General features: G+C 47.5%; 1 protein-coding gene across 2 annotated transcripts in view; it reads left to right on the top strand.

The window, feature by feature from the left end:
* The first annotated feature begins 568 nt into the window (after positions 1 to 568).
* Positions 569 to 24,630, top strand: part of COL20A1 (collagen type XX alpha 1 chain) — a 127,830-nt gene continuing 103,768 nt past the window's right edge. For both annotated transcript variants that reach the window (XM_075011846.1, XM_075011847.1), the window contains exons 1-3: positions 569 to 682; positions 9,111 to 9,198; positions 17,658 to 17,768. In XM_075011846.1, the coding sequence (XP_074867947.1) occupies positions 9,123 to 9,198; positions 17,658 to 17,768 (187 nt within the window). In that variant the 5' untranslated portion in view covers positions 569 to 682; positions 9,111 to 9,122. The remainder of the gene's footprint in view (positions 683 to 9,110; positions 9,199 to 17,657; positions 17,769 to 24,630) is intronic.

The following is a 24,630-nucleotide window of genomic DNA, read 5'->3' as shown; positions in this document are numbered from 1 at the left end:
TAGGCTGCCAGCTCTCCTGGACTGGATGGACCAGACACCATTTGCTGTCCAGTCCAGGAAAGATGGTGACCTCGGCATGACCTCAGCTTGGGATGGTGAGGGCTGCAAACAGGTGTAGTATGGGGAACAGCTCGGCACCCCCACTCCAAAATTAATTCCAGCACCACTGGCTGTGCTTAACTTTGCACAAGAACCTGGAGGATTAGGGCCTCTGAACCATTCAGATCAACACAATCAGATGTGATCACAGCCAGCTTGAGCCACCTCTAATTCTGAGTGAGTAAATTGCAAGGATATTCCACCTTTCCTTCTTTGCTGCACTCCCAAGAAATTCACAGATCTGCTCCTGGCTGCACAGTCTGTATCTGAGCCCTCTGAGTAGGATTAATAAAATCAAACATGGTTTGCAGAAAATAATCTATTTTATAACTCTCATTTGCTTGGCCACATGTAGCTTCTCAAATCAGAAGTGTCATTCTGTACTTGGTGGGTAAAGAGGGTGGAGAGAAAGCATTAGTGCATGCTCTCTCTCTCTCTCTCTCTCTCTCTCTCTCTCTCTGCCAGCTGTCAAGAAATCTTTCAAACTTTCTGAGGCGGGCAAAGCACTGGCTTCCTTTGTCAGAGATCAAGAATGTAGCCAGATTCTTCACAACGTCAGGGAAACTAAAATCAGAAAGCAAAGGTTTGTGACAGATCCTTGTGGTTTCAAAGCTGTTTTGATTTCTCTGTGCTAGGCTACAGCGGCTGTACTGTATTGTTGTGTGTGCTTTTTTTGCCTCTACTCTTTCCATTATTGTGACAGAATGAAGAACTTTTAGAGACCTGCAACCTTTTGTGAAACTCTCAGGTAGTGCATTAACTTAGCCAAAGCTCGATGGTTTTGTACAGTTCTCAATTACATAGTGACAGCAGGTTCTGAAGGCTTAGAACTTTGATATCTTTAAGGTGAAGTAACTTTAAGATTTGCATTAGCTTGTGAGAAGATGTAAATTGTCCCGTAACTGAGAGAATGTCTTTCTTAGAGTTGCTTGAGTCTTTGTAGGGAGTGAACAATTGTGGACATAAGAAAAGGAGCCCAGTTTTGGTCTTTAGTAACTTTTTTGTGGCATGCAAGCTGAGGGAATTTGTTATAAGGAGTGAGATAGTTAGAAAGGTTTGTTAGCTCACAGCTGAGAGTTTGATGATCCTTGTTGTCTGGATTGTTTTTTTCCTTAGCTGTTGTGGTATTAATTGACTTGCATCAAACAGATACTAAGTCAATCTATGGTTTAGGGAATTTCCAGGCTGTAAGGGAACCTCATATATTATTTCTCCCTAGAGGCTTTTCTCTCCTAGGCTACAGTTACACTACAGTGATCTGTCAACAGAAGTTACTGTCGGAAGAGATTTCCCAACAAAATTTCTGTCGACAGAGTGTGGCCACACACAAAAGCCAATTGGAATAGTGATCTGCTCTGTTGACAGAGTGGCCAGACTGCCTGGCTGCTCTCTCAACAAAACAGGCATCTAGAAGCACAGCAGACAGGGCTGCCCATTGTCCCGGATGCCCTGTCTGTCAAGAGAAGGCCACCCAGAGCATCCACACAGCTTTTTTGTCGACATTACCTGTTGACAAAAGGTGCTGTTCCTCATCTGGGAGAGGCAGAGGGTTGTCGGTGGAAGCGCCAACTTTGATTGACATACTGTCAACAAAACACATTTTTTGTGGGGACATTCCACCAGTTTCATCGACAAAACGGGACTTTGTTGGCAAAACTCATTAGAGTAACTGTAGACCGAATCTTTCTGCAGTTTCTAAGTCCCTGTAGAATGCCATTAGCAGCATCTTTAAATTCTTCTCCTCTGTCAGTTGAACATGATGAAATTAAATGTAAATGTAAATAGAGGGAGTGTGAGAAAATACTGGCTTAGTGGAGTCCTTACCCTTGGCTTGTGCTACACACCATAACATGCGGTTCCAACCATGTAGTCAGAGGGATGGCAAGTGAAGAAAAAAGTCCTGCAAAATCTTTTGATGTCAATGACTAAGCATTTTTCATCAAAAGAACACTTTCACCCGCCCCTCCCAACCCACTCCAAAAACAAAAAATCTTAACCCTCTCTTTCATGGGTGTCTGATTGTCGAAAATTTTCCAGTCTTGAGGCAAAATGTCTCAGAGGGGTCACTGTGTTAGTCTGTAACTTCAAAAGCAACAAGCAGGTACCCACAAAAGCTCATGACCTTCTAAATTTGTTAGTGTCTAAGATGCCACGGTCTTAAGATTATGCGTCAGTGTACTTCATGACCCCACAAAATAGTATCTCTTCCTGGGATCTGGAGCAGGTGACTGTCTCTGGAAGGTGTTTGGGAATCTTAGAACCAACTGAGTTTACCAACTCCAGGTGTGACAATCTCTGAAGAGAAATTCCACTCTGCTGGTGATGCTGGCTTCACTTGTCTTCTTCTCCCAGGCGTATCTTTGTGATTTTTCCAATGCAGCCTCTTCGGAAAGGAAACTTCTCTCTGAATTAGGTCATAGCAGTGCACCTTCAGCAGAGCTGCTTGAAAAGGAGGCCACTTTTGTAGAAAACCAAATTTTTTTGCGGGGAGGGCAAGTGGCAAAAATAATTTTTTTGAAAAAAATCTGTTGCAAACTTGGGAAATATGAACTGCTGCTACTCTTCAAATCCCTCCTCAAAATGTACTTGATGCTGATGAGAAATTGACAATGGCTAGGGGAGAAAGTTGCTAATCTACATGATGAATTTAATATGTTTAACGATCAGGAACCAGCCAATGTAAACTCATGCTCTTGTTGCTGGAGCCTTCTTGCTGCTAGCTTCAGCCTTTCCTGTTGTTTGTTCTTGTGTTGCATCTTGCTTGAATTTGTGAGAGGGTCATTTTCCTGAGCTGTTTGTGCAGTACACAGTACTCTGAGCCTAAATGGAGCCTTGACGTGCTACTCCTACATTACAACAATAATATTATTATTAGATTCATCTTGAAGGGTGGCACTTTCTGTTCCTCCACCCCAGGAAATCCTGGTGACTGCGAAACAGGTATTGTGTGCTCCACGTACAGTCCATGAATTCCTTCCCTGAGTAAGCAATGCAAAAAGGAAATCCACATGCTGGTGGCTGTGTGCTGTCAGAAGGGATGATGTCGTAGTGGTTCTGTCAGTATCTTTCACCTCACCTCTGCATGGCTGAATGATTATGCCATTTGCTGTGCAGCAGTTAACTCTTAGGCCCTGAAATCTCACTGACCTGCTGTTGTCAGGGAGGGATATTACTGCCTTGCTTTCAGCCGCATGTTCCAGCAGTGGCTCGCGAAGTTTACCCAGACATGCAATATTGGTGTCCTCAGTTTACAGATGGGGAAACTGAGGCACAGAGAAGCTGTATTCTATCCATGGTAACAACGCAGGTCTGTGGCAAAACCTAGATCTCCTTAGTCCTAGTTCAGTGCTCTATCACTAAGAAACAAGGATACAAGTGTACTTGTTATCTGGGTAATCTTCTGAGTCAACATTTAGGGTACCTCCACATTACCCAGTAAAGATTGATCTTCCCGGGTTTGATTTTGTGTGCCTAGTGGGGACACCCAAAATTGAACTATCGGGGTCAACAGTCAATACCTGTACTCCTCATTCTCAAGAGGAATAAGGGAGGCTGGCAAGATAAGTCAATCGTGATGCCTAGATTTTAGCTGTGCAATTGCCGTAGCTGAATTGTGAATCTACAATCGACTTTAAGGTCTAGTTTAGAGCTGGTCTTAGTAAATACTATAACTATATTCCTCTCTGCAGTGCAGCTCAAAAGGTACAAACTTCTGGGTCAGAATGTTGCAGTGGGCTTGATCCAAGACCCATCAGTGAAAATCGGATTTTTTCTATATTGAAAAGTGGCATATCACAGCCCAGGGTTATTTAATTAATTAGTAGACTTTGGATTTGGTTTAATCTTTGCTGAAGTGGAGAAACCCATGTACAATTCAATATTATTCCTCCAGGTGGCATTCTCTTTGCCTCTGATCTTCCTAGCAAAGCTGGCATTATAAATAAGGAGCACTTTAAAAAATTAGTATTCCTGATTTTAATTCAGGGCCTCTGGGGCAAATCCTGAATTGTTTGCTTTTCATCAGGCATTCATAAAAAAGGTGGACTTGGCATTGTTTTTTAATAAGAAGGTTGATTTTTACCTGAACACAATTTCAAAACGGAGATATTTTTCCCCGAAAAACATCCATATGAAATGGAAATGAGAAGCAAGATGCTGAAGCATTCAGATTTGCAAAGGCAATTTGCAATTGTTTCACACATCCTCAACCAATGAACACAGACAGAGCACTGCAGGGGTGAAAGTTAATTACCATATGTTGTGACAATCACGTCTTTCCACTGCAGCATTTTATAGCTCCTGGATAAACAGTATAAGAAATTCTGGCTGACCTAACATTTCTTCCCTTTTAACGAATGTGGAGCTGACAAAATTAGTGGGAAACAGAAATTTGCCAGAGGCCACATTGTAACTGTCCATCTTGTACTAAATCAAAGTTTTGCTCTACAGTGAATGGTAGGACTAGCATATACAAGCTGTCTAAGCCAAACGTAATGACTGAACTATGCAGCTGTAGAAGTGGCAGGTGTTGATAATTCACTGGACTAGGTACACAAGGCCAACGCTGGGCATGATGATCCACTACTTGAAGTGGTTTTGCTCTGGTATAAATCCACTGGCTTCAATGGAGTTGGGCCTGATTGACAACTCACTGAAGTTGAGGGGAGTGTTCCCATTAACTCCAGTAGGGAGGGGTTCCTTTATCCTGATTTACACCAGTGCGAGAGAGGAGAATCAGACTCTGGGCTCACAAGTAGGGCACTCAGTTGCACTGCTGTAGACATGTCTGATAGGGCCACACAGCGCCAGCTGGAATTTCTGCCTTGGTCTATAGTTGGAGCACTTTGTCCAGGAATACCTCAGGCTCTTGCCAATCTCTTCATGGTGTGTGATAGAGCAATGAACCAAAGTCTCTGTCTCATGACCATGGCAATGGAAGAGGGATTGGTCACTACCTGATGAGAGGGGTGGAAATGGACTAGGAAAATAAGCAATGAAAACCATCCAAATGTTTCCATGAGAAAAATCCCTGTTTTTGTCATGAAAATGAATTCCTCTTATGTTAGAGAAGGGCCTAAATTAGGAAGGCCAGATCCAGATTTTGAACCTTTGTGCGAATTCCAGGGCTGTCTGGCTCCAAGGTATTGGCATTACAAGGAGGGGACCAGTCAGAAAATTCACACCTGGATTCACGTTACACATCTGCTTTGGATCCGTGAGTGTGTGTTGACTCAGACTTTTGACTTCAGATGGGCCAGTCTTAGGGTTCAAACTCAAGAGAGTTCACCCAGCACATGAGACCATTATCAAAGTGAATTAAGGACTCACTCTTAAGCTTGTCAGGCCCAAAGCTGGCATCCTTCCATCTCTTCTAAATAAAACAAACAACACTCCCTCTCTCATATTTTCGCCAATTGTAGCTCCTCCTGTTCACTAGCCCAGTGTAAGGTAAAGCCTTGTGACTTCTCACACAGCTTTGGGAGACTAGGTCTGCGGCTCCTTTGTGTGTCAGTGTGTGTTCACCTCAGACCAGACCTCCCTCACACAAACCACCAGGAACAGGCTTTGTTCTGTAAAGAAACTAGAATGGGATTATAGTTCAGCCACCTCCTCTCTGTTTGCAGCCTTCCTGCTCCCAGCTCAGTCACTGCTGAGACCCTGCTGCGGGGCAGTGGATACATCCTGGCAGAAACCAGGTTCTTTCAACATGCCAGTTGGTACTTTGTCATTTGTAGTACCCAGATTTCCTTCAGTGGGAAATTGACTGACTGGTGTGGATGGCCAGTGTTCCGCTCTCCCTTGCTGTTTTGGCTGGTGATTAAAACAAAAGTGTTTTGTTTTTCATGAAACATTGAGAAGGAAAAAGGGAAAAAATATTTTTTACTTAGATATCTTGTGGGTTTTCAAAAACTGGAAGAAAAAAAAGTTTGTCTAAAGACCTGCAAAGTATTGAGGGAAATTGGAAATTTTGTCAAAAGGCTTTTGCATGTTGGTGGTTTTAATTTTCTTTGGCAAAACAAATTTCGGTACAAAGTTTACCAGCTTCTCCCGGCTAGCTCAGTGCTGAAGAAGGGCTGCCCGAGGTACTACACAGGGCCCTGCACCAGTTCCACAGGGTATGGCTACACTGCAGCTGGGAGCTGGCTCAAAGGCCAGCTCCAAAGGCTTAGTTCAGGCCTCACTTGGACCACAAATCTGGATTTATGCTGATCTAGTGGCCTGTGCTCCTGGAGGAACTGCAGTGGCTTTTCCAGCCTTTCTAGTAGCAGTGTCACTGGGGAAGCCCAAGGATCAATGTTTGTTTTTGTATAAGACCTACATAAAGGATCATCAGTTTAACTTTAGTAATTCTCAGGAACCAAACAGTAGGCTTAAAGTGTTTAAAAATGGTTAATTAAAGACGAGAGCTTAATATTATCCCCCCAGAGGCCTGTACCATTTTGAAGGCCCTGTCTTACAATGTGCCCTTAACTCTCGTTGAACAAAGAATTTTTATCCTTAGAGGTTTTTAAGTCCTGGCTTAACAAAGTCCTGGTTGGGATGATTTAATTAGGTTTGATTGTGGTGGACATAATGACCTCCTGAGGTCCCTTCCAGCCCTAGGATTCTATGACTCTAAGGGACCAAAAATGAACATAATCTGAGTGCAAAGGTGTGGCCTCACACACGGGTAGTTATGATCATCCTTGGATTGCACTTTTCCCTTCCTTTGTGTTGCCCAGAGAACCAGACAAGCCCATGATCTCGTGCTGTGTTCATCATTCAAACCTAACAAGAACTTTGGAGGGAAAAAGAGGAAATAAATTGCTTTGAAAACCCACCAAACACCTCCTAGGGGGTGGGAGGGATGAGAGAATGAGGTGAGAGAGATCAAAAGGACATCCTCGCTGGCACCAAGGCAGAAAGCAGCACATAAGGAGACCTTTGCTGCCAGGCATTGATAGTTCAGAAAGCTGAAGGAGCCTGGGAGAGGTTGCCTGGAGGTGAAGGAGACAGCGGGAGGCAGGCAAATGGCTCACGAAGTGAGTGCTGCAGTGACAGGATTGACACTGATAGCATCCCTGGGGAAGAGATGCTTTGCTCTGCCTCTGTAAGCCATCTTGTGAAGCAGAAGGCATTGCTAAGACAGGGTTCACTGCAGTGGATAGGGACTGGCTATATGCTAGTACAGGGATGGGCAATAATTTTTGGTGGGGGGCACTCCCTGATATTGGAAAGTGGCCAAGGGCTGCACTTTTCTATGGAGTGGGTAGAGAGTCTGGGTTGGGAGTTAGGTACAGAAGAGAGCTCAGGGTAGGAGAATGGGGTGCAGCAGAGGGTATGAGGTCTCAGAGGCAGTTTGGGTGAAATGCGATTTTACATCCCTAATTTGGGAAAAACTCCCATAGCGTTCAGCAGGACTTGTGACATGGGGCAGGGGATTGCAGTGCAGGGCTGGAGTGGGGTCTGGATGCAGGAGAGGATTCTGCCCTGAGGGAGGGCCATAAGAGGGGGGTACAGGATCTGGGAGGGAATTGTGAATTAGGGGAAGAGGATGTAGAGGGTTTGAGTGGTGACTTGGTGCAGGAGGGGCTGGGGTGTCAGAGGCAGGCTCTGGCCAGGAGGCACTTACCTAGGTGTCTCCTGGCCAGTAGCCTTGCAGGTTCTTCAAGCAGACTCTCTGCCTAGTGCAGCATCAGAGATCAGAGTGGCTGTCTGTTTCAAGTGCCTCTCTGCGCTGTGCAAGAGAGGGAAAAGCTTTACACACTGCCCCTGCCCCCAGCACAATCTCTCTGCTCCCATTGGTCAGTTCCTATTGTTTGCCCCCACCCCCATCACAGTCTCTGAGCTCCCATTGGCCAGGTTTCAGTGGTTGTCCCTGAACCACCCCCATTTAATCAGTTAACCAGTTAAACTTAATGTTTAACCAGTTAACCAATTAAATGCGATTTTATATCCCTAATTAGGGAAAAGCTCCCATAGAGTTCAGTGGGCTGTGCACAGGAGCTTGCAGTCCAGGTCTGTTCATCTGTCTTAATCATTAATGGCGTAGGACTGAAGTCATGGGTCCAAGCAGACCTGGGTGTGGATTTGAATTTTGCTGCTATGGAAGTTTGATCTTGCTCTGTACAAGATTCTCAAATCCATTCCTGGAGTTTTGCTGTGAGTTTGTTTGAATGCATGTTGAAACCAGACAACACCATCCACTTTGGGACAAAAAGGCCTTCTCTGTGCAGCCCTGCTCAGCAGACAAGTCAGAACAAAAACTCCTCAACTGCATTCTTGGTGTAACACCAGAGGAGCTCTGCCAAGAGTGAACTTGACTCTTGTCTCTGGACTGCTGCTGTGACAAGCTTGGTCAGGTGTGTGATTTATTCAGCTGCGTCCCATCTGCTCCTTCATGACATCAGCACAACAACCACACAGGCACACAATCTGTGCTTTGAAGAGTGTTCATTGAACAATGCTTCTCTTATGGGCATAAAGTGTGGACTTGTATCAATTCTTTCCCATGCCTTATATTGCATCTCAGAGACGGAGGGAGGTGCGGGGTTATTCTGATGTAGCTGCATTTTCACTTTTGCTGGGAAAAAATCGAATGCTTTTTATTTTAAAAACACCCCAGGCAATTCTGGAATTTGGGTGTAAATGGCAATTTGCAGATGATAATTAAACTGTGGCGGACTTGCGTGTGGCTTGCTTTTCCATACCTGGACTGACTGTGCAGTGACAAGAAGGGATAAAATACTGGTTACTTAAACCAAGCAGATATAGAAAAAAGTCTGCTCTGTTTAGCTGTGTTGAAACTAATGGTGGCTGGAGGCTAAATAGGCTCACATAGACAGCATCAGAGCAAACTACATTACATTGTTTATCAGTGAGCCCTTGAGTCTGAGAGGGCTCACCACTAAGTGGGAGAGGGGAGCAGGCACCCTTCTACCTATTTAGCAACAAGGGAACCGAATTAGTCCATGCAGTAAGTGCTGCTTTGTTTATGTGGTTAAACATAAAGTACCTTCTTCTCCATTTAGGGCCAGGGCATCATGCTGATTCACAGTTCCTTCTGGTTCACCTGCACGGCCTTGGCGAGTCACATCTTGGGATATGTGCATGGTCAAGGTAAGCAGGGGCACTCGGATTATGTTTAAAACAGGCATTGGATACGACAACTTAGGGAGTGGCTGTCATTTGAGCTAGACTCGCAGATCTCAGTGACTTAAGGCCCCATAGTCACCTTCATCACTTTTCTGGCTTTGTCTGTAGCCAGGTAACTTTTGAGCATTGTATCTGTGTGTGTTTAGTCTCGGATTCCATTCTGACCCCCTATACAGAGAGACACAAATGTTGGAATTTGGAACTGGGCTGAAATCCAATTCAGTGTATTCTTGTTTTGGATACATGGAAGCACTGACCCAGAATCCCAAAATGTAATCCCAGAGAGTCTTAGTTTGAATTGGAGGCCCCAGATCTGAAAGGCAGACTCGGGGGCGGGGAGGGCTGAAAGGGAATGCTCTTCCTTGGTCTGCACTGAAGGAGGTAACCCTGTCTTGATCCCCTGATGGACTCTGGCTTTGTTTTAGGAATGAGACTAACACTACTAGTAGCCAAAAATGCTGACTTCCTCCAAATTATGTTGGCAGTTTGCCAGGTTTTGTCATCAATGTGGAATCCTGTTATCTTAGGGCCAGCAAAATTGCTCCTTTTTCTAACATCCAGAACAGAGCATCTGATTAGCAGAGTTCTCACAGGTTTCCTGCAAAGGTCAGCGTAAAATAAAGGTAAGATGGTTTGCTTGATGGCATCTCACATCTCTCTAGTTCAATAAGTTCCCTATGTACACCCTTAACAAAGGATCCCACAGACAGACTTATTATGATTTTACCTCTTAGATCTTGCATCCTCTCTGGCTGTGCAATCACAGAGCCTCTTCCCTTCCAGGGATAAGCACTCACTGGCTAATAGTCTGCACTGTCTGAAGACACCCCAGTGCTAGATGGATTCAGGTGACATACTCAGGTGTCCCACATTAGAGCTGCCAAGATGCAGCCATTAATAAGGGATCTCTGCAACTCTACCTATTTTCAAAACTATTGGGTTGCTTAGGCCTGTGCTGTCAAAGAGCCACAAGAAAGGTTAGCAGAATTACTCTGATCACAACTGGGATAACTACACATGCAGCACATGTATTCCTTATACGGCTCGCCACGCTTTCTTAATTCTCTGAGATGACATTGCTGCGTTGGGTAGAGGATCGTGGAGGTAACTGGAGGAGGGTGGCTCATTGGGTTAGGGGAAGCTTTCAAACGCAGCTATGGTCAGAAAAGTGGCTTTAAAATGTTAGGGCTCCATGTCCTTTGCTGTTGGAAATAATCACTTTGGCTGGTCGTACTGCAAAGCCAACCCAGCTACAGGAGGGAGAGCTGGGGCTGATTCTGGTCTGTTGAATTGCTTGCAAAACTCCTGCGGCAGAGTGATTAATTGTGATGGAGGGATGCACGTGGAAAAGTTTCCAGTGAATTCTAGCAGCTGAAATGGGTTTGCAGGGCTGATGGTTACAAAAATCCTTGTTTACTTTGACTTGCAAAGTGCACCATTTGGAAGAAGAAAACAGAGTTGAAACCAAATTTCCTCCAAACAGTAGGTCAGGGCAAACTGAGCTTAAATGTACATCATAGAAAACAGGCCAGGATATCAAACACAGCAGGAGATTTAAGTTGAGGAGAGGGATAATAGCTGTACAGGGGATCAAATGGTAGCATGGGAGACAGACCTATCTAAAGTGTTAGAAGAGAAGTAATGGGTTAGCTCCACTGTCATCATCCTTGTTTGTCCCTGTTTTCCCTTACTGACTCTGTTAATATTTAGATGGTTCTCCTGGCCATAAGCAATAGAGATTTAGGGAGGCTGACATTCCAAGCAATGAGACTGATATACTGGGAACTCTTATCAATGAATGGATGTGTCTACACTAGCCAAAAACTTCGAAATGGCCATGCAAATGGCCATTTCGAAGTTTACTAATGAAGCGCTGAAATACATATGCAGCACCTCAGTAGCATGGGGGTGGCCGCGACACTTCAAAATTGACGCGGCTCGCTGCCACGCGGCTCGTCCAGATGGGGCTCCTTTTTGAAAGGACCCTGCCTACTTCGAAGTCCCCTTATTCCCATCTGCTCTTAGGAATAAGGGGACTTCGAAGTAGCTGGGGTCCTTTTGAAAAGAAGCCCCGTCTGGACGAGCTGCGTCAATTTCGAAGTGCCACGGCCACCCGCATGCTAATGAGGCGCTGAATGTGTATTTCAGCGCTTCAAAGTTTTTGGCTAGTGTAGACATAGCCAATATGAGACATAAACACAACTATTAGAAAGACTCTCTAAGATTATAGTGTCCTGCACTGATATTCGTTGCTGGTTTTCTTTGTGTTAGACCAATAGCAGGGCAGCATTAGCCAGATCACTCCTACCATGGGTCAGGTCACCTCTACCCGTTTCAAGTGAAAGTTCCATAACAGCTGGTGGAAAGAAGTTGTATGTAGGACAATGACACTGACTAGGTCAACACTGCAGCTGGGTCCCTTCCAGCTCATGTAGACAGATCTATGTCATAGGGCTCAAGTTAGCATGTGAAAAAGAGCAGCTTTGGACCAGTGATGTTGTGGCAACAAACACATGAAGTTTGTTGTTCCAGCAGCAAGGTGGGCACTAAGGGGTGGAGAGATGCCTCAGATTTGAACTGGGTTTCAGCTAGAATGACATCGGAGATAGAAACCAGAAGTGCCAGGGAAAGGCATTGGTGGCACTCATTTTCACAGGCAGAGTGATTCCCCATTGCTGGCATTTGCTTATCACAGGAGCATGGGGATGCGTAAATGCTGTGCCGCCAAATGAGAAGTGAAGGGAGTCTACTCCTAACTGCCGTACGCATGTGAATGTAGGTCAGGCTCTCGTGCTCAAGGGGTCGGACGGGCTTGTGATTGGGAGCTGCAGCTTAAGTCATGGTATCTGCAGCACCATTTTTAACAAGCTAGGACAAGTCCTATTAGCATGAGTCTGATCACCCGGGTGGGGAGACTCACACAATGTAAACATATTCACTATGGCCAACGTTACCCCACTGGGGGCCCTAAGCAGGAATACTCCCTCCCCAAGACTAATAGTTAATGGGGAACATTCTTGAGTGGCCCAAAGCAATTGCTTAAACTGCTTACACCTAGGGCCAGCTCTGACACCCGCACTGCTCTGTTACGATGTCACCTTCTAGGGATTTAGAGGGCAGTGGGGTTAGACCAGCAGATCTGAGTAGCTGAAGAGTCACTTGCCACCCTTGGGCCTGTCCTCCAGTCCCTGGTCCACAAGCCTGTTGGAGATGGCTGTGAACTGTGCTCTGTGACATGCAAGGAGCATGGAGGTCTCCTGTATCTCTCTTTAATCCCTTACCCCTTTCAGCGGGAGGCTCATGCTGGTTCTCTGTGTCCAGAACCTTCTGGGTAAATGGTTTGTTCTTGGGTTTCTTGCAAGGGGACAGCCTGTCTGGATTTGGAGGGACATAGATCCATGATCTTTACCCTTTAGACCTGAGATCCTCCATGTAGACCCTGACCATCACTCCAAGCCTACTGGAGAGCAAGGGGACAATATCAAAGTGTGCAGCCGCAGGCCAGGGCAGGCAGACAGTGGGGCTTTCAGGGAACTTCAACTCATTTACATTCAGAATATAACAGCTCTTTAGAGAGCCGTGTCCTTCTCATGGTCATCTATGGGTTTTCTGGCCTTTTTAGTGTTTGCGATCCTAGAAACAGGACTGGAGAGCACGTGTCTGGCAGAAGACAGTGCCCTGTTTCATCATGTTATGAATCTGTCATTGTTCCACTCTCACTCCCAGTTCCTTGGACTTGACTCTGGGTTTGGTCCTCCCAACACACTGCTCAGAAAAAAGGACAGGGTTGAAGGGTGAGGGGAGAGGAAGAAAGACTCATTTCCTCTGCTTTGTTTTGCCTGGGTGCCATGTGAATCCAAGCGTTGTTCTCCCGAAATAGCTGTCTGCTTGCCGAGATGTTTTCAGGAAGTGTCTGGACCAAAAGGTTAAGGTTCAGATGTTGGGCAGCAGCAGGCAGGCCCTCATGGATGAAGCCATTGCTAGCTCCTGCTTTGTGACCTGGGCATCACTCCATGCCTATTAGAGAGCAAGAGGACAATATCAAAGGGTGTAGCCACAGGCCAGGGCAGGCAGACAGGTGGGCACTCAGGATAGCGCCATGCAACAGGAGGCTTTTCCTAGCAAACAATTCTCTGCACAGAATCCCCTCTTTGTTTCTAAGTCTGCTATCATTGAACACAAAGTAAGGGAAGGCAAAGGGATTCCTAAATGGCTGTCTAAGGAACAGCCAAACGCCTCCTCCAGGCTGCATTTTGCTTCTTAAGAACGTTGTTCATTGTTCCCTATGAGGGCCTACAATTTTTAAGGGAGTCTCCTTAGCTGCATTTGTGAAATGCACAAAGGTATTGTGGCAAGGTCCCTGCATCTTGCCAGGGTCCTCCACCTCTGCTTTTCAGCTGGTCGGGTTTAGGCAGCACCCACCTCTATCTGTCTGGGCCAGATGGTCAGTCTCTTCCGCCTTAGCCATGGTCAGGGCTTTCGACTCACAAGGGGAGAGGAGCCCGGGCATTCGCCCCCACCCCTGCACTTCTGCAAACACTCCAGATCTGCTTATCTGTCTTGTCTCTCCTTATCTATCCCCCATTGCCTCCCTACCTCCTCTCTTACTCTCCCCACCTGTCCCTGACTGGGATGGCTTTTTAAAAATCCTGCCAGCATGTGCGGTGAGCTCAGGTGGCCCTAACTGATTAATTGCAGTCCCTCCCTGCTGCTACCATCAGGGGGCTTAACCAGCTCTTTCCCTTCTTTCCCTGGCTGGGGCTGTGTCCTGAGCTGCTTTTCCCCCTTCCTACTATGGTCTGCTGGCCTGGCCCTGTTACAGCATTTATATGGATTTGCAAAACAGTTAATGGCCAAAGCAACTGCTAGTTCCCTGCACAATTCCCTATTTGTGCATCCGCAGGCCCTTTTTCACATGTGCAAATGCTGCTTTTTAAACTGTGCACATATAGCTGCATTCGTAGGTTTTTGCATTCAGTTACGGCAATTGCCTGCGCAATGACAACTTGCCATGTGTGTTCTTAATAACCGGCTTGCAAGTGTGTTTTTGCATGTTCTTGAAAATGCTTTTGGAGGACAAATACTCTTATTGAATGTCGTGGGTGGAGCTGGTGAAACCTACTGAAAAAGTTACTTGTCTGTATCTGATAGTCAGATGGAAGGACCCTCTATCTGCCTGGTTTACACTCTACAGCCAATCTAGTAGTAGGGTGACTATCTCTCCCAAATTGGACAGGACGGTCTTGTATTTGGGACGCCAAAAAGGCTCCCCAACTTATTTTTGGAATGGGATGAATTGTCCTGTATTTGGGCTCTCCCCACGCTGGCCTCTGCTGGCAGAAGTCACTTCCCTGAGCCTAGTGAAGTGGGGGGAGCATGGGCAGCTGCCACACCCTGCCGCTCCCCCAGGGCTCCAGGGGAGAGCCGGCGGCTGCCTTCTCCTTCCCATCTCCCTGGGGCTTGATGGAGCTCGGAGGAGCCGCCCCTTCCCGCCGTATCTCCCTGTGCCTGTATTTGGAACAGGGGGATATGGTCATCCTATCAAGTAGAGGTACTTTGTAGCTCTGTTTCAGCTAAGCATCACCATCATTTACAAGCATTATAGGAGGTTAGGGATCTAGCTGGAAGAAAGGGGACCTCTTTGAACAGGAGATTCAAGGGCAGGTGGTACCCAGGAATGAGAACCTGCATCAGAGCCAACAGGCGACCTGCTGGGCTCTGCTGCCTGATTGCTGGGCTCCTAAAGCCAGCCGCAGCAAGCAGCATCGTGCGCAGAGCTGTGCTCCGGGAGCTGCTCGGCTCATGCACGCCGCCGCTTGGTGGGAGAAGCACTTGGCAGCGGTGGTGGCAGCTCTGGGATGGCAGCAGCAGTGGCGGCAGCTCTGGTGAGTCGCAGGCGTCAAGTTAGAGCTGGGAGGGCTGGGGGTGCCTGGCTGTGGAGGAGGGGAGGGGGATTGGGTATGAACAGGGCGCTGGGGGTGCCTGGCTGTGGAGGAGGGGAGGGGGATTGGGTATGAACAGGGCGCTGGGGGTTCCTGGCTGTAGGGGAGGGCATCGGATTAGAGTGGGGGAGGGAGTGGAGTGGGAACCAGGCTCACTCCTGGAGGGGTAGGAATCTAGTCTACGGTTACAGCAGCGGGGCTGGGAGCCAGGATCCCTGAGATCAAACCCGGCACCAAGAGGGGAGTGGGGTCTAGTGGTTAGAGTGGGGCCTAGCTCTGGAGGACAGGGAGTGGATTGGGTTATATATGTTGGATGTGAAGTGAAATTATAGTGAGTACTGAAGTGTGCCAGGAGGTGACAGGTTGCTGAGCACTGGTCTAGCAGCTACTCAAAGCCTTTGTCTGTGGCTGCACTCTTTCCTGTGCTGTCTTGTTCCTGGGTGGGTCCCTGCACTGGCCTCATCCCAGATAACCTGGTTCCAACCCTCCCCTTTGATTCCTAGCTTTTGACTTCAGTGGTGACCAGTAGCTCTGGCTGACCCTGGCCTGTGATGACTGAGTCCCTTTCTAACCACAAGGCACGACTCCTCCTCTGACCACTAGGCATGACTGCCCACACCCTGGTCCCAAGACTCTGGGCATGTGCTTCCGCCTGCTGTTCTCTTTTTTCTGCATTTGCGGATTGTTTGTTGCCTCCCTGCAGCAGCAGGAGGTTCAGGACTGGTACAAGCTGGAGCCTGCTGCTGCCTTTGGAGTTACAAACCCTGTCGGGGCTGTTATTTACCCTTGATCAGGCTTGTGATTTTTAACATCTGGCCTCAGAATTGCCCGGCAAACTCTCTGCAGAACTGAGGAACACAGAATCTTTGGGACTATTTTAGCCCTTGGCAGCTCACATCTGAATGGGGCATCATTGGCTACCTTTTGCCTTGTTCATGTTGTCCCGTCGAGGACTGTCTGATTTTGATATGTTTGAGGTATAATTTGCAACTCAGGGAGATGCACCCCTGGCAGCACTGTTCGAGTTAGCTGCTTCAAGTAGAAGCCTATCCGAGATGCTCGGTGTACCCATGCAGCGGTTAGCCCCACCCGCCTGTAGCCAGACAGAACCCCCCCTTTTGCTCTACTCCATCTTGCCTTCCCTAGGTGCTTCAGAGCATGAAGGGGTTAAAAGGAATAGCCCAGCCCTGGAATGCCCGAGAGCGCAGATGGGCTTATTTTAGCCAGCTAAGCTAAGAACAATGGGCTAATTAACAGCTGGGCCTTGGACTGCCCTTGGCTAATTACCATCAGTTGATTCACCAGGACACTTGGTCCCAGACAAGGAGGAAAAATCTCTGGCCCATTAAGAAACAAATGCCCCTAATTGTCTCTACCTCACAGGTGTGAACTATGTCCTTGAACTGCCTGTAAGAACCAGCATCAGACAGTTTAATTCAATTTAACCAAGGAAGAAGCCTACGTGACCCAATGGGTATAAAGAGGGGTCCGGCAGACCCCCTATTTGAGCTCCAGTCATCTTTCCTGCCAGACAGGAGTGTGGGGGGTCTCCCCGGGTCCCCAGGAACACCCGACTCCTGGAAAAAAGGGACAAAGGACTTCTTCCCAAGGGATTGAGAGGAAAACTGGCCAAGCCACATTGGTAACGCAGGGGTGAGGATAAGACCTGCTAGTTATTTACTTTTTATTTCTTTTGCGCGCATTTAACAAGTATAGATCTATGAATTAGAGTGTATGCTAGCTATTTGTAATCAAAGTATAAACCTTGTAACAATTGTAACCACAAGAGCTTAACTCGCTAGGTAAACAAATAAAGCAACATTGTAACAGTAAGAGATTAACTTGTTAGCTAAATAAACAAAATAATTGATTAAGTGGTAACCTGACTCCTCCTGTTACTGTGCAAACTAAACACAAAACAAAGAACCCAGCTGCTTTTCAGCGGCTCTCAGCCTGGTCACTAGTGAGCTCTGCCCTGGCAGTTGAAATCTCATATTAATACAAGGGCATAGTGGCGTCTCACCTGACCATCGGCTAACAGCCGCTGCAGTTAAGCTGTTTCTCGTGCATTCGTGTGATCAGAGCTAGCACGGGTACGTCTCCGCGAGCTGGGGCTGACACTCCTTGCTCAACGTGGAGCGGTTCTGCTATGGCGTTGCAGACCAGCAAGTATAAAAGTGCTTGGGACTTGGAACTGTTCTGGTCTTTGACAGTGTTGAATTGATTTTATGTTTTCCATTCATGGGTGGAATAATTTTGTTATGCGTAGAGAAGCACAAGCAGATGTGCACCATCCATTGAAACAGGCTGCCAGCAGTGGGGGGTGGTCATCAGCTGGGCAGCACCTAAATTTCCCCTGAAAATCATGGACTATACAGTCCGTGAGAATAGCAGGCAGGTGCTGGGTAGCTTTGCACTGTGTACTGCTTGACAGGTGTGCCTCTGGACTTAACGCAAGTGATGTTTCTGCTTGTCCTCCAGGGCCAAGCCGGTTGAAACTGACGGTCCTTTCGGAAGACAGGCTACAGATGAAATGGAGGGAAATGGAAGGGAACACCAGCGGGTACAAGGTTCAAGTGAAGCCCATGGCAGGTACATTTTGCTGGGATCTGGATAGGACTCTGCAAGGTAGCGGGAACAGCTGTGCCAGCTTGCTGCTCCTGTAGGGACTGGGGAATATGGGCTTGATTGTCAGAAAGCTCCATGTTATAGCTGCCATCCTGGGATACGGAGGGGGGCCACGGCTGCTTTCTGTGATGGTCTGAATAACCTTCACCTGTTACTGGTAATAGAACCTCCTTGCACCCTTCACAGTCTCCGCCTGGGGCCAGGGCTGGATTAGCTTTTCTGGAGGTTTGGGGCTCTAGTAGATTTTGTGGGGCTCCCTAGGCTCTGGAGTAGGGCCAAAAACGAAGGGACTACTTGGGATTGGGGTGGTTGTACAGGGTCTGGCAGGGGAGGGGGCTGGAGTGGTGGGTCTGGGTGGGAGGTAGGGTACAGCAGCAGGATGGGGTGGGGATATGGGGTCTGGGCAGGAAGTAGGGTGCAGGATTAGGTTGGGGTGGTGGTGATGGTGGTATGGGAGGGGGCAGGGAATTGGGGCACTTAACTGATGCAGCTCCCGGAGGGAAACAGATGGCTCTTTGTTGCCCTGCCCTTGTAGATGCTGCCCTCTCCCTGCCATTCTCATTGGCCATGATTCCTGGCCAATGGGAGTATTGGGGGTGGAGCCTGCAGGTGAGCCCCTCCAGTGGTGACACATGCGGTTCCAGACATAGGAGGAGGTGGGGAAAGGGCAGCACACAGACCCGCTTCCCTCCCACCCCCACCAGGCAGAGCTGCAGCACAGAGGGGTCTTTAGGATAGAGCCCCTCAAGCTTTCATAATCCAACCCGGCCCAAACTGCTGTGACAGCAGCATCTCTGCCTGGGATTTTCAAAGCCACCTAAAGGAGCTTGGCAACCAACTTCACTCAAAGCCCAGGAGCGTTAAGGTCCTAATTCCCTTAGGCATCCCTGGGAATGTTGTACTTTTCAGTGTACGGCTTCTTCAGTCTTTGAAGCTCTGTGGAACATCTTTTTTATGTTGTACTTCCAAGGCTGGGGGGAGGCACGTCTGACCTACTTTCTGTCCACATGTACAGCTTGTGCCTTTTGCCAGGGGATAGCTTAGAGCATTGTTTGCACAAAGCCCCTTGGCTCGTCCACGCGGTTGGATTTCCCTGGACCGTCGTGCGTGTCTAGATAGTCAGGTCAAAGTGGTGGGAGAGCAATTCTTTATCAGCCCCTATTTCCTGGTCCTGAGGTCCTGACTCAGCTTCTGCATGTCAGTACAGTCCCTGGGCGTCTTGCAAGATTTTGTGTCTTGTGCCAGAAGATCCCCCTAACCTCTTGAGATGACAGCATGAAGATTGCTCACATACTGATTTGGTCTTCCTCGCCCCTGAGAGGTGCCCCCTTGACACCATCTTGTACTCTGACAATGCCACGATGATGCCTCACTGTTCGTATCGTGATTTGCAGGGCTCCTCTCTTTGCAGCTCTGCAGGTTGTGCAGGAGTTAAATCCACTAAATAACAGTAAAATCGCAAAAAACAGAACAAATCAAAAACCTCCAAGACTACCCACTCTTCACATTCAGACTTTTGACTATCTCCTCCAGCAGGAAAAAAAAAAATCAGTCCAAGTCTTCTGCCTCTTTTGGTCAGGGACTGGAGAGCAGGGTGGATTTTGTAGAAGGCCCAGGCTCTAGAACTCAGTACCCCAGACTTCTCCCACGTACCCCTAAGGATACGCATACCACCAGTTGAGAAATAGGGTCCTAAGGTAACCTGAGGTCTTGAAACAAGCACCATTCGACCTTTCCAGATTCCTGTACCCACTGCAGGAGTCAGATTTGTTTTGCATACCACCAAGTTACACCTCACTTAAAAACTACTTGCTGACAAAAACATGCACACACATCACAGAAGACAACTACGGAAAATGTGCTGACTTTCCACTATCTTATTATCAAAGACATGAATTGGAACAGGAATATTGTGGAGTAAGGTGTCAACAGTCGCCAACCTAAGGTCTGCGAATTCAAGTATTTCTGAGCGGCTGCAGGTGGTCGCTTCCCCAGCATCTGCTTCCCCTGGCACCTGCTGCTTCCTGGTGCTCCAGAGAGGAGGGTGCCGTGAGCTGCCACTTCCCAGGGCACCAGGCAGCAGTGCCGACGGCTGCATCTTCCGCGGGGAAGAGCGCTGGCAGCCCCCACTCTCCCCGGGCTCTGGGCTCCAGGTGAGAGCAGCTGCTATAAAGTATTCACCAAATTCACCATTTGCGAGGGCTCACAACATGGAACCCTCACAAACGTTGAGACCCTACTGCACTTACATTTCAGTGTAATGCATATGAAGCAGTAGAAACAAGCCATTGTCTGAATGAACTTTTAGACTGTACTGACTTTACTGGTGTATTTTATGTAGCCTGTTGGAAATCTAGGCAAATATCTAGATGAGTTGATGTGCCCCCTGGAAGACCTCGCTGTACCCCAAAGGGTACGCGTACCCCTGGTTGAGAAACGCTGGTCTAGAAGCCCAAGCTGAGGAGCCAGTTCCAGAGCTGAGGACCCAACAGGGGCAAGATCCCTCGATCTACTGCTCTCTTATGCCCAGGGATGTTAGCTGAGCACTTCAGCTGAACTGCAGTGGTGTGGTACTGTCCCTGGCTGTGTCATGGAAGGCCCTCCTGGTAGCGATCAACAAGGAATGCATACATGGCCATCCCTCGTTGGGTGAGCTTTTACCAAACCTGCTTCTAGCTCTGCAAGCCCTTGTTTTCTCAGCTGGAGTCAAATATTTCTCATTTCCACCTCCCCAGTTACAAATGGGGCTGCAGTGTGCCCTGAAGCGTGTCCCAATACCAGGGAGCCAGGGAATTCCCTTCTTTCACTGCTCATTTCTACACACCTAAGGGCTTCCCTGCTGCTCAGACTTAAAGGCCAGTTTCTGGACTTGAAACAGGACCTCAGTTCAGAAGCTGAGGGGTGAGAAACCTGCCAGTCATAGAATCATAGAAGAGTAGGACTGGAAGGGACCTTGAGAGGCCATCAAGTCCAGCCCCCTGCCCTCATGGCAGGACCAAGCACTTTCTAGACCATCCCTGAAAGCCTTTTATCTAACCTCTTCTTAAATATCTCCAGTGATGGAGATTCTACCACCTTCCTTGGCAATTCGTTCCAGAGTTTGATCACCCTGACAGCTAGGAACTTTTTCCTAATGTCCAACCTGAACCTTCCCTGCTGCAATTTAAGTCCATTGCCTCTTGTTCTATCCTCAGAGGCAAGGAAGAACAAGTTCCCTCCCTCTGCCTTATGACACCCTTTTACATTCCTGAAAACTGCTATCATGTCCCCCCTCGGTCTTCTCTTTTCCAAACTAAACAAGCCCAATTCTTTCAGCCTTTCTTCATAGGTCATGTTCTCTAGACTTTTGATCATTCTCATTGCTCTCCTCTGGACCCTCTCCAATTTCTCCACATCCTTCCTGAACTGCGGTGCCCAGAACTGGACACAATACTCCAGCTGAGGCCTAACCAGCGCAGAGTAGAGCGGGAGAATGACTTCTCGTGTCTTGTTCACAGCACACCTGTTAATGCATCCTAGAATCATGTTTGGTTTTTTTGCAACAGCATCACACTGTTGACTCATATTTAGCTTGGGGTCCACTATAACCCCTAGATCCCTTTCTGCTGTACTCATTCCTAGGCAGTCCTTTCCCATTCTGTATGTGTGACACTGATTGTTCCTTCCTAAGTGGAGCACTTTGCATTTGTCCTTATTAAACTTCATCCTGTTTACCTCAGCCCATTTCTCCAGTTTATCCAGATCCTTTTGAATTATGACCCTATCCTCCAAAGAAGTTGCAACCCCTCCCAGCTTGGTATCATCTGCAAACTTAATAAGTGTACTTTCTATGTCAATATCTAAATCGTTAATGAAGATATTGAACAGAACCGGTCCCAAAACAGACCCCTGCAGAACCCCACTAGTTATACTTTTCCAGCAGGATTGAAAACCATTAATAACTACTCTCTGAGTACGGTTATCCAGCCAGTTGTTCACCCACCTTATAGTAGCCCCATCTAAGTTGTATTTGTGTAGTTTATTGATAAGTATATTATGTGAGACCATGTCAAATGCTTTACTGCAGTCTAGGTATAGCACATCCACCGCTTCTCCCTTATCCACAAGGCTCGTTATTCTATCAAAGAAAGCTGTTAGATTGGTTTGACATGATCTGTTTTTAACAAAACCATGCTGGCTGTTCCCTAGCACCTTGCCACCTTCCAAATGGTTGCAGATGATTTCTTTAATTACCTGCTCCATTATCTTTCCTGGCACAGAAGTTAAGCTGACTGGCCTGTAGTTTCCCGGGTTATTCTTGTTCCCCTTTTTATAAATGGGTACTATATTTGCCCTTTTCCAGTCTTCTGGAATCTCTCCCATCTCCCACGATTTTCCAGAAATGATTGCTAAAGGCTCAGATACCTCTTCTATCAGCTCCTTGAGGATTCATCAGGCCCTGGTGATTTGCAGACGTCTAATTTTTCTAAGTAAATTTTAATTTGTTCTTTTCTTATTTCAACTTCTAAACCTGCCCCCTTTTCATTAGCATTCTCTGTCAGGCATTCCTTCAGATTTCTCAGTGAAGACCGAAACAAAGAAATCATTAAACATCTCTGCCATTTCCAAATTCCCTGTTACTGTTTAACCCTCCTCACTGACCAATGGCCCTACCCTCTCCTTGGTCTTCCTCTTGTTACCAATGTATTTGTAAAAAGCCTTCTTGTTTTCCTTTATGCTTGTAGCTAGTTTGAGCTCATTGCATGGTTGACTGAGATGGCTGGACCTGTCAACTCAGTCTCAGATTGCTCCCTGGACTGCAGTTGGCTCTTTCTCTCACTGTCTCCTGTCCTCTTGGCTTTGTGACTACAAACTCCATACCCTCAGCCTCACCAGAGAGGTCTCGTGGCTGTTTAAGTGAGCACGGTGTTGTGTCAGAGCCAAGAAACTCCTTCTTCCCTTCCCCCAGGCTTATTTGAATTGCCACAGGAGAGCTTGTCAGGAGCTTCAGACCTTTCTTGTGTAGAGGTTAGGTCCTGCTGTGATCGTGGATGGAAGATCAGACCTTACTCCAGGGACACGCTTGGAGAGTGATAGACACACGCAGCACAGTCACACTATCCAGTCATCAGTCTTGCCGTTCGGACTTTCTGCCCAGAGGAAACATGTAACGTCCACTCCCTCAGCTCCTCTCTGCTCCTTTGAGGGCTTATTTACTTAGCCGTGTCTCCCTCTTGAATGCATTTAGCTGCAGCTTTGGCGAGTTAATTGGCTGATGCTGTCCGTCCTGTCCTGCTGCTTCTTGCCAAGGTGATTCAGTAGGTGCATACGCAGAAAAGGATGACAGCTGCCCCCTTGCAACGGGTCTGCCTGCCCAGCTGGAGGCGTCAGCTGCACTGGGGCTCCTCCCAGCTCCCCCCCCCCAACTCTTTTTGCCCCTTTTAAAAAATAAATTGGGATGCCTTCCTAGTGCCCGGAATACGGGGCTGTCCCAGTTCAAACGGGATGGATGGTCGCTCTAGGCTGTACTCCTCTTGTGGTTCCCACTAAGGTGTATTATGGAGATGGGACAGAGTTCTACAGCGTAGCAGACTGCATTGCTGCGAGTCATGACTTCCTGCAGCAAGAGGAAGAATGGCTGGGCCTGCGAACGAACCGCAGGGGAAATGCCACCTCAGATACAAAGCCCATAGCAACATCACTGCTCAGCTCCTGGCGGCTGTTCCTGTCTTAGGCGGACAGGCAGTGGTGACCTCAGCTGTCTGCCACCTGTGAAGCTCCTGTGTCTAACTGGCATTTCTATGTGCCATCCCCATACAGTGACCGGAACAGCGCTACTGCCAGACACATGACAGTAACAGAGCTGCTGTATGTGATCTGTCAGAGCCCTGCAGCTTCCCCTTTCTACTCAGCGTCTGTCTCTCCATTCCTCCCTCCCTGGACCCTGTGTCACGAGCTAGCACAGCACAGAGCCAGGGAGGTGTTCCTACTGGCTCCTTTCCGGTATGTTTGGTGGTTTTAAATTAAGCAGAATATGCCCAACCTCACCTCTACCAGTGGCATCTGTGTGTGGGTAGAAGCTAAGCATGTGGTGGAGGGGATTGTGAGGTCTGGTCAGAGGCTCCTGGGAAACCTGGGCTAGCCCTGCTGATAGGAGGCGCCACTTCCAGAGATGACCTGTCTGGTCAGAGCGGCTGACACAAGCAGAGAGAATAGTGGTTTGCTGAGATACCTGGAGTGAAGGTGACAGAGAGGAGGTTGTTGGGGTTCTACCAGTGGGCTCAGAAGATCTAGCTTCCATTTCTGCTGTGCCACAGGCCCTTTGTGTGATGTGGCCAACTCGCTTTGGCACAAACTTGCAAAAGTGGCACCTAGTTCTGAGTGTCCACCTTATAGAGTTCTGGAAATCAGTACCATCAGGTGCCAGGCAAAAAAACTCCATCAAAAGCCAAGGAGAGGAGTGGAACGCTCAAGGTGAGATGTTTCTTGTATCAGGAAAATGTTTCTGTGTTTTTCTTTCCCCCAAATATTTTCCCACCATCATGAATGGGAACAACAACTGAAATCTCAAACTTTCACAAGCCACAACAAAAACCAAACAAACTATCAGTGTGGATCAACTGATATGTTTTGCTTAGAGAATGCTGAAACATTTTGTTTCAGTTTTAACCTTCTTTTGATTTTATTGTGTTTGTGTTTTTTTGTGTGCGTGGTTTTTCTGCTAGAGTTCATTCAGATTTCAAAGTGAAAAGCCCTTTCAAACAGGCGCACTGGAATTTTTTTTGTTTAGAAATTATCAGACCTGGAAGTTCTAACAATCCTGAAACGCTCCCCCACTGCCATTCAG

The sequence above is a fragment of the Carettochelys insculpta genome, chromosome 17, assembly GCF_033958435.1.
Source record: "Carettochelys insculpta isolate YL-2023 chromosome 17, ASM3395843v1, whole genome shotgun sequence".
NCBI classification, from domain to species: Eukaryota; Metazoa; Chordata; order Testudines; family Carettochelyidae; genus Carettochelys; species Carettochelys insculpta.
Note: the sequence above shows the minus strand (reverse complement) of the source record. Positions and strands in the feature narration are given on the sequence as shown.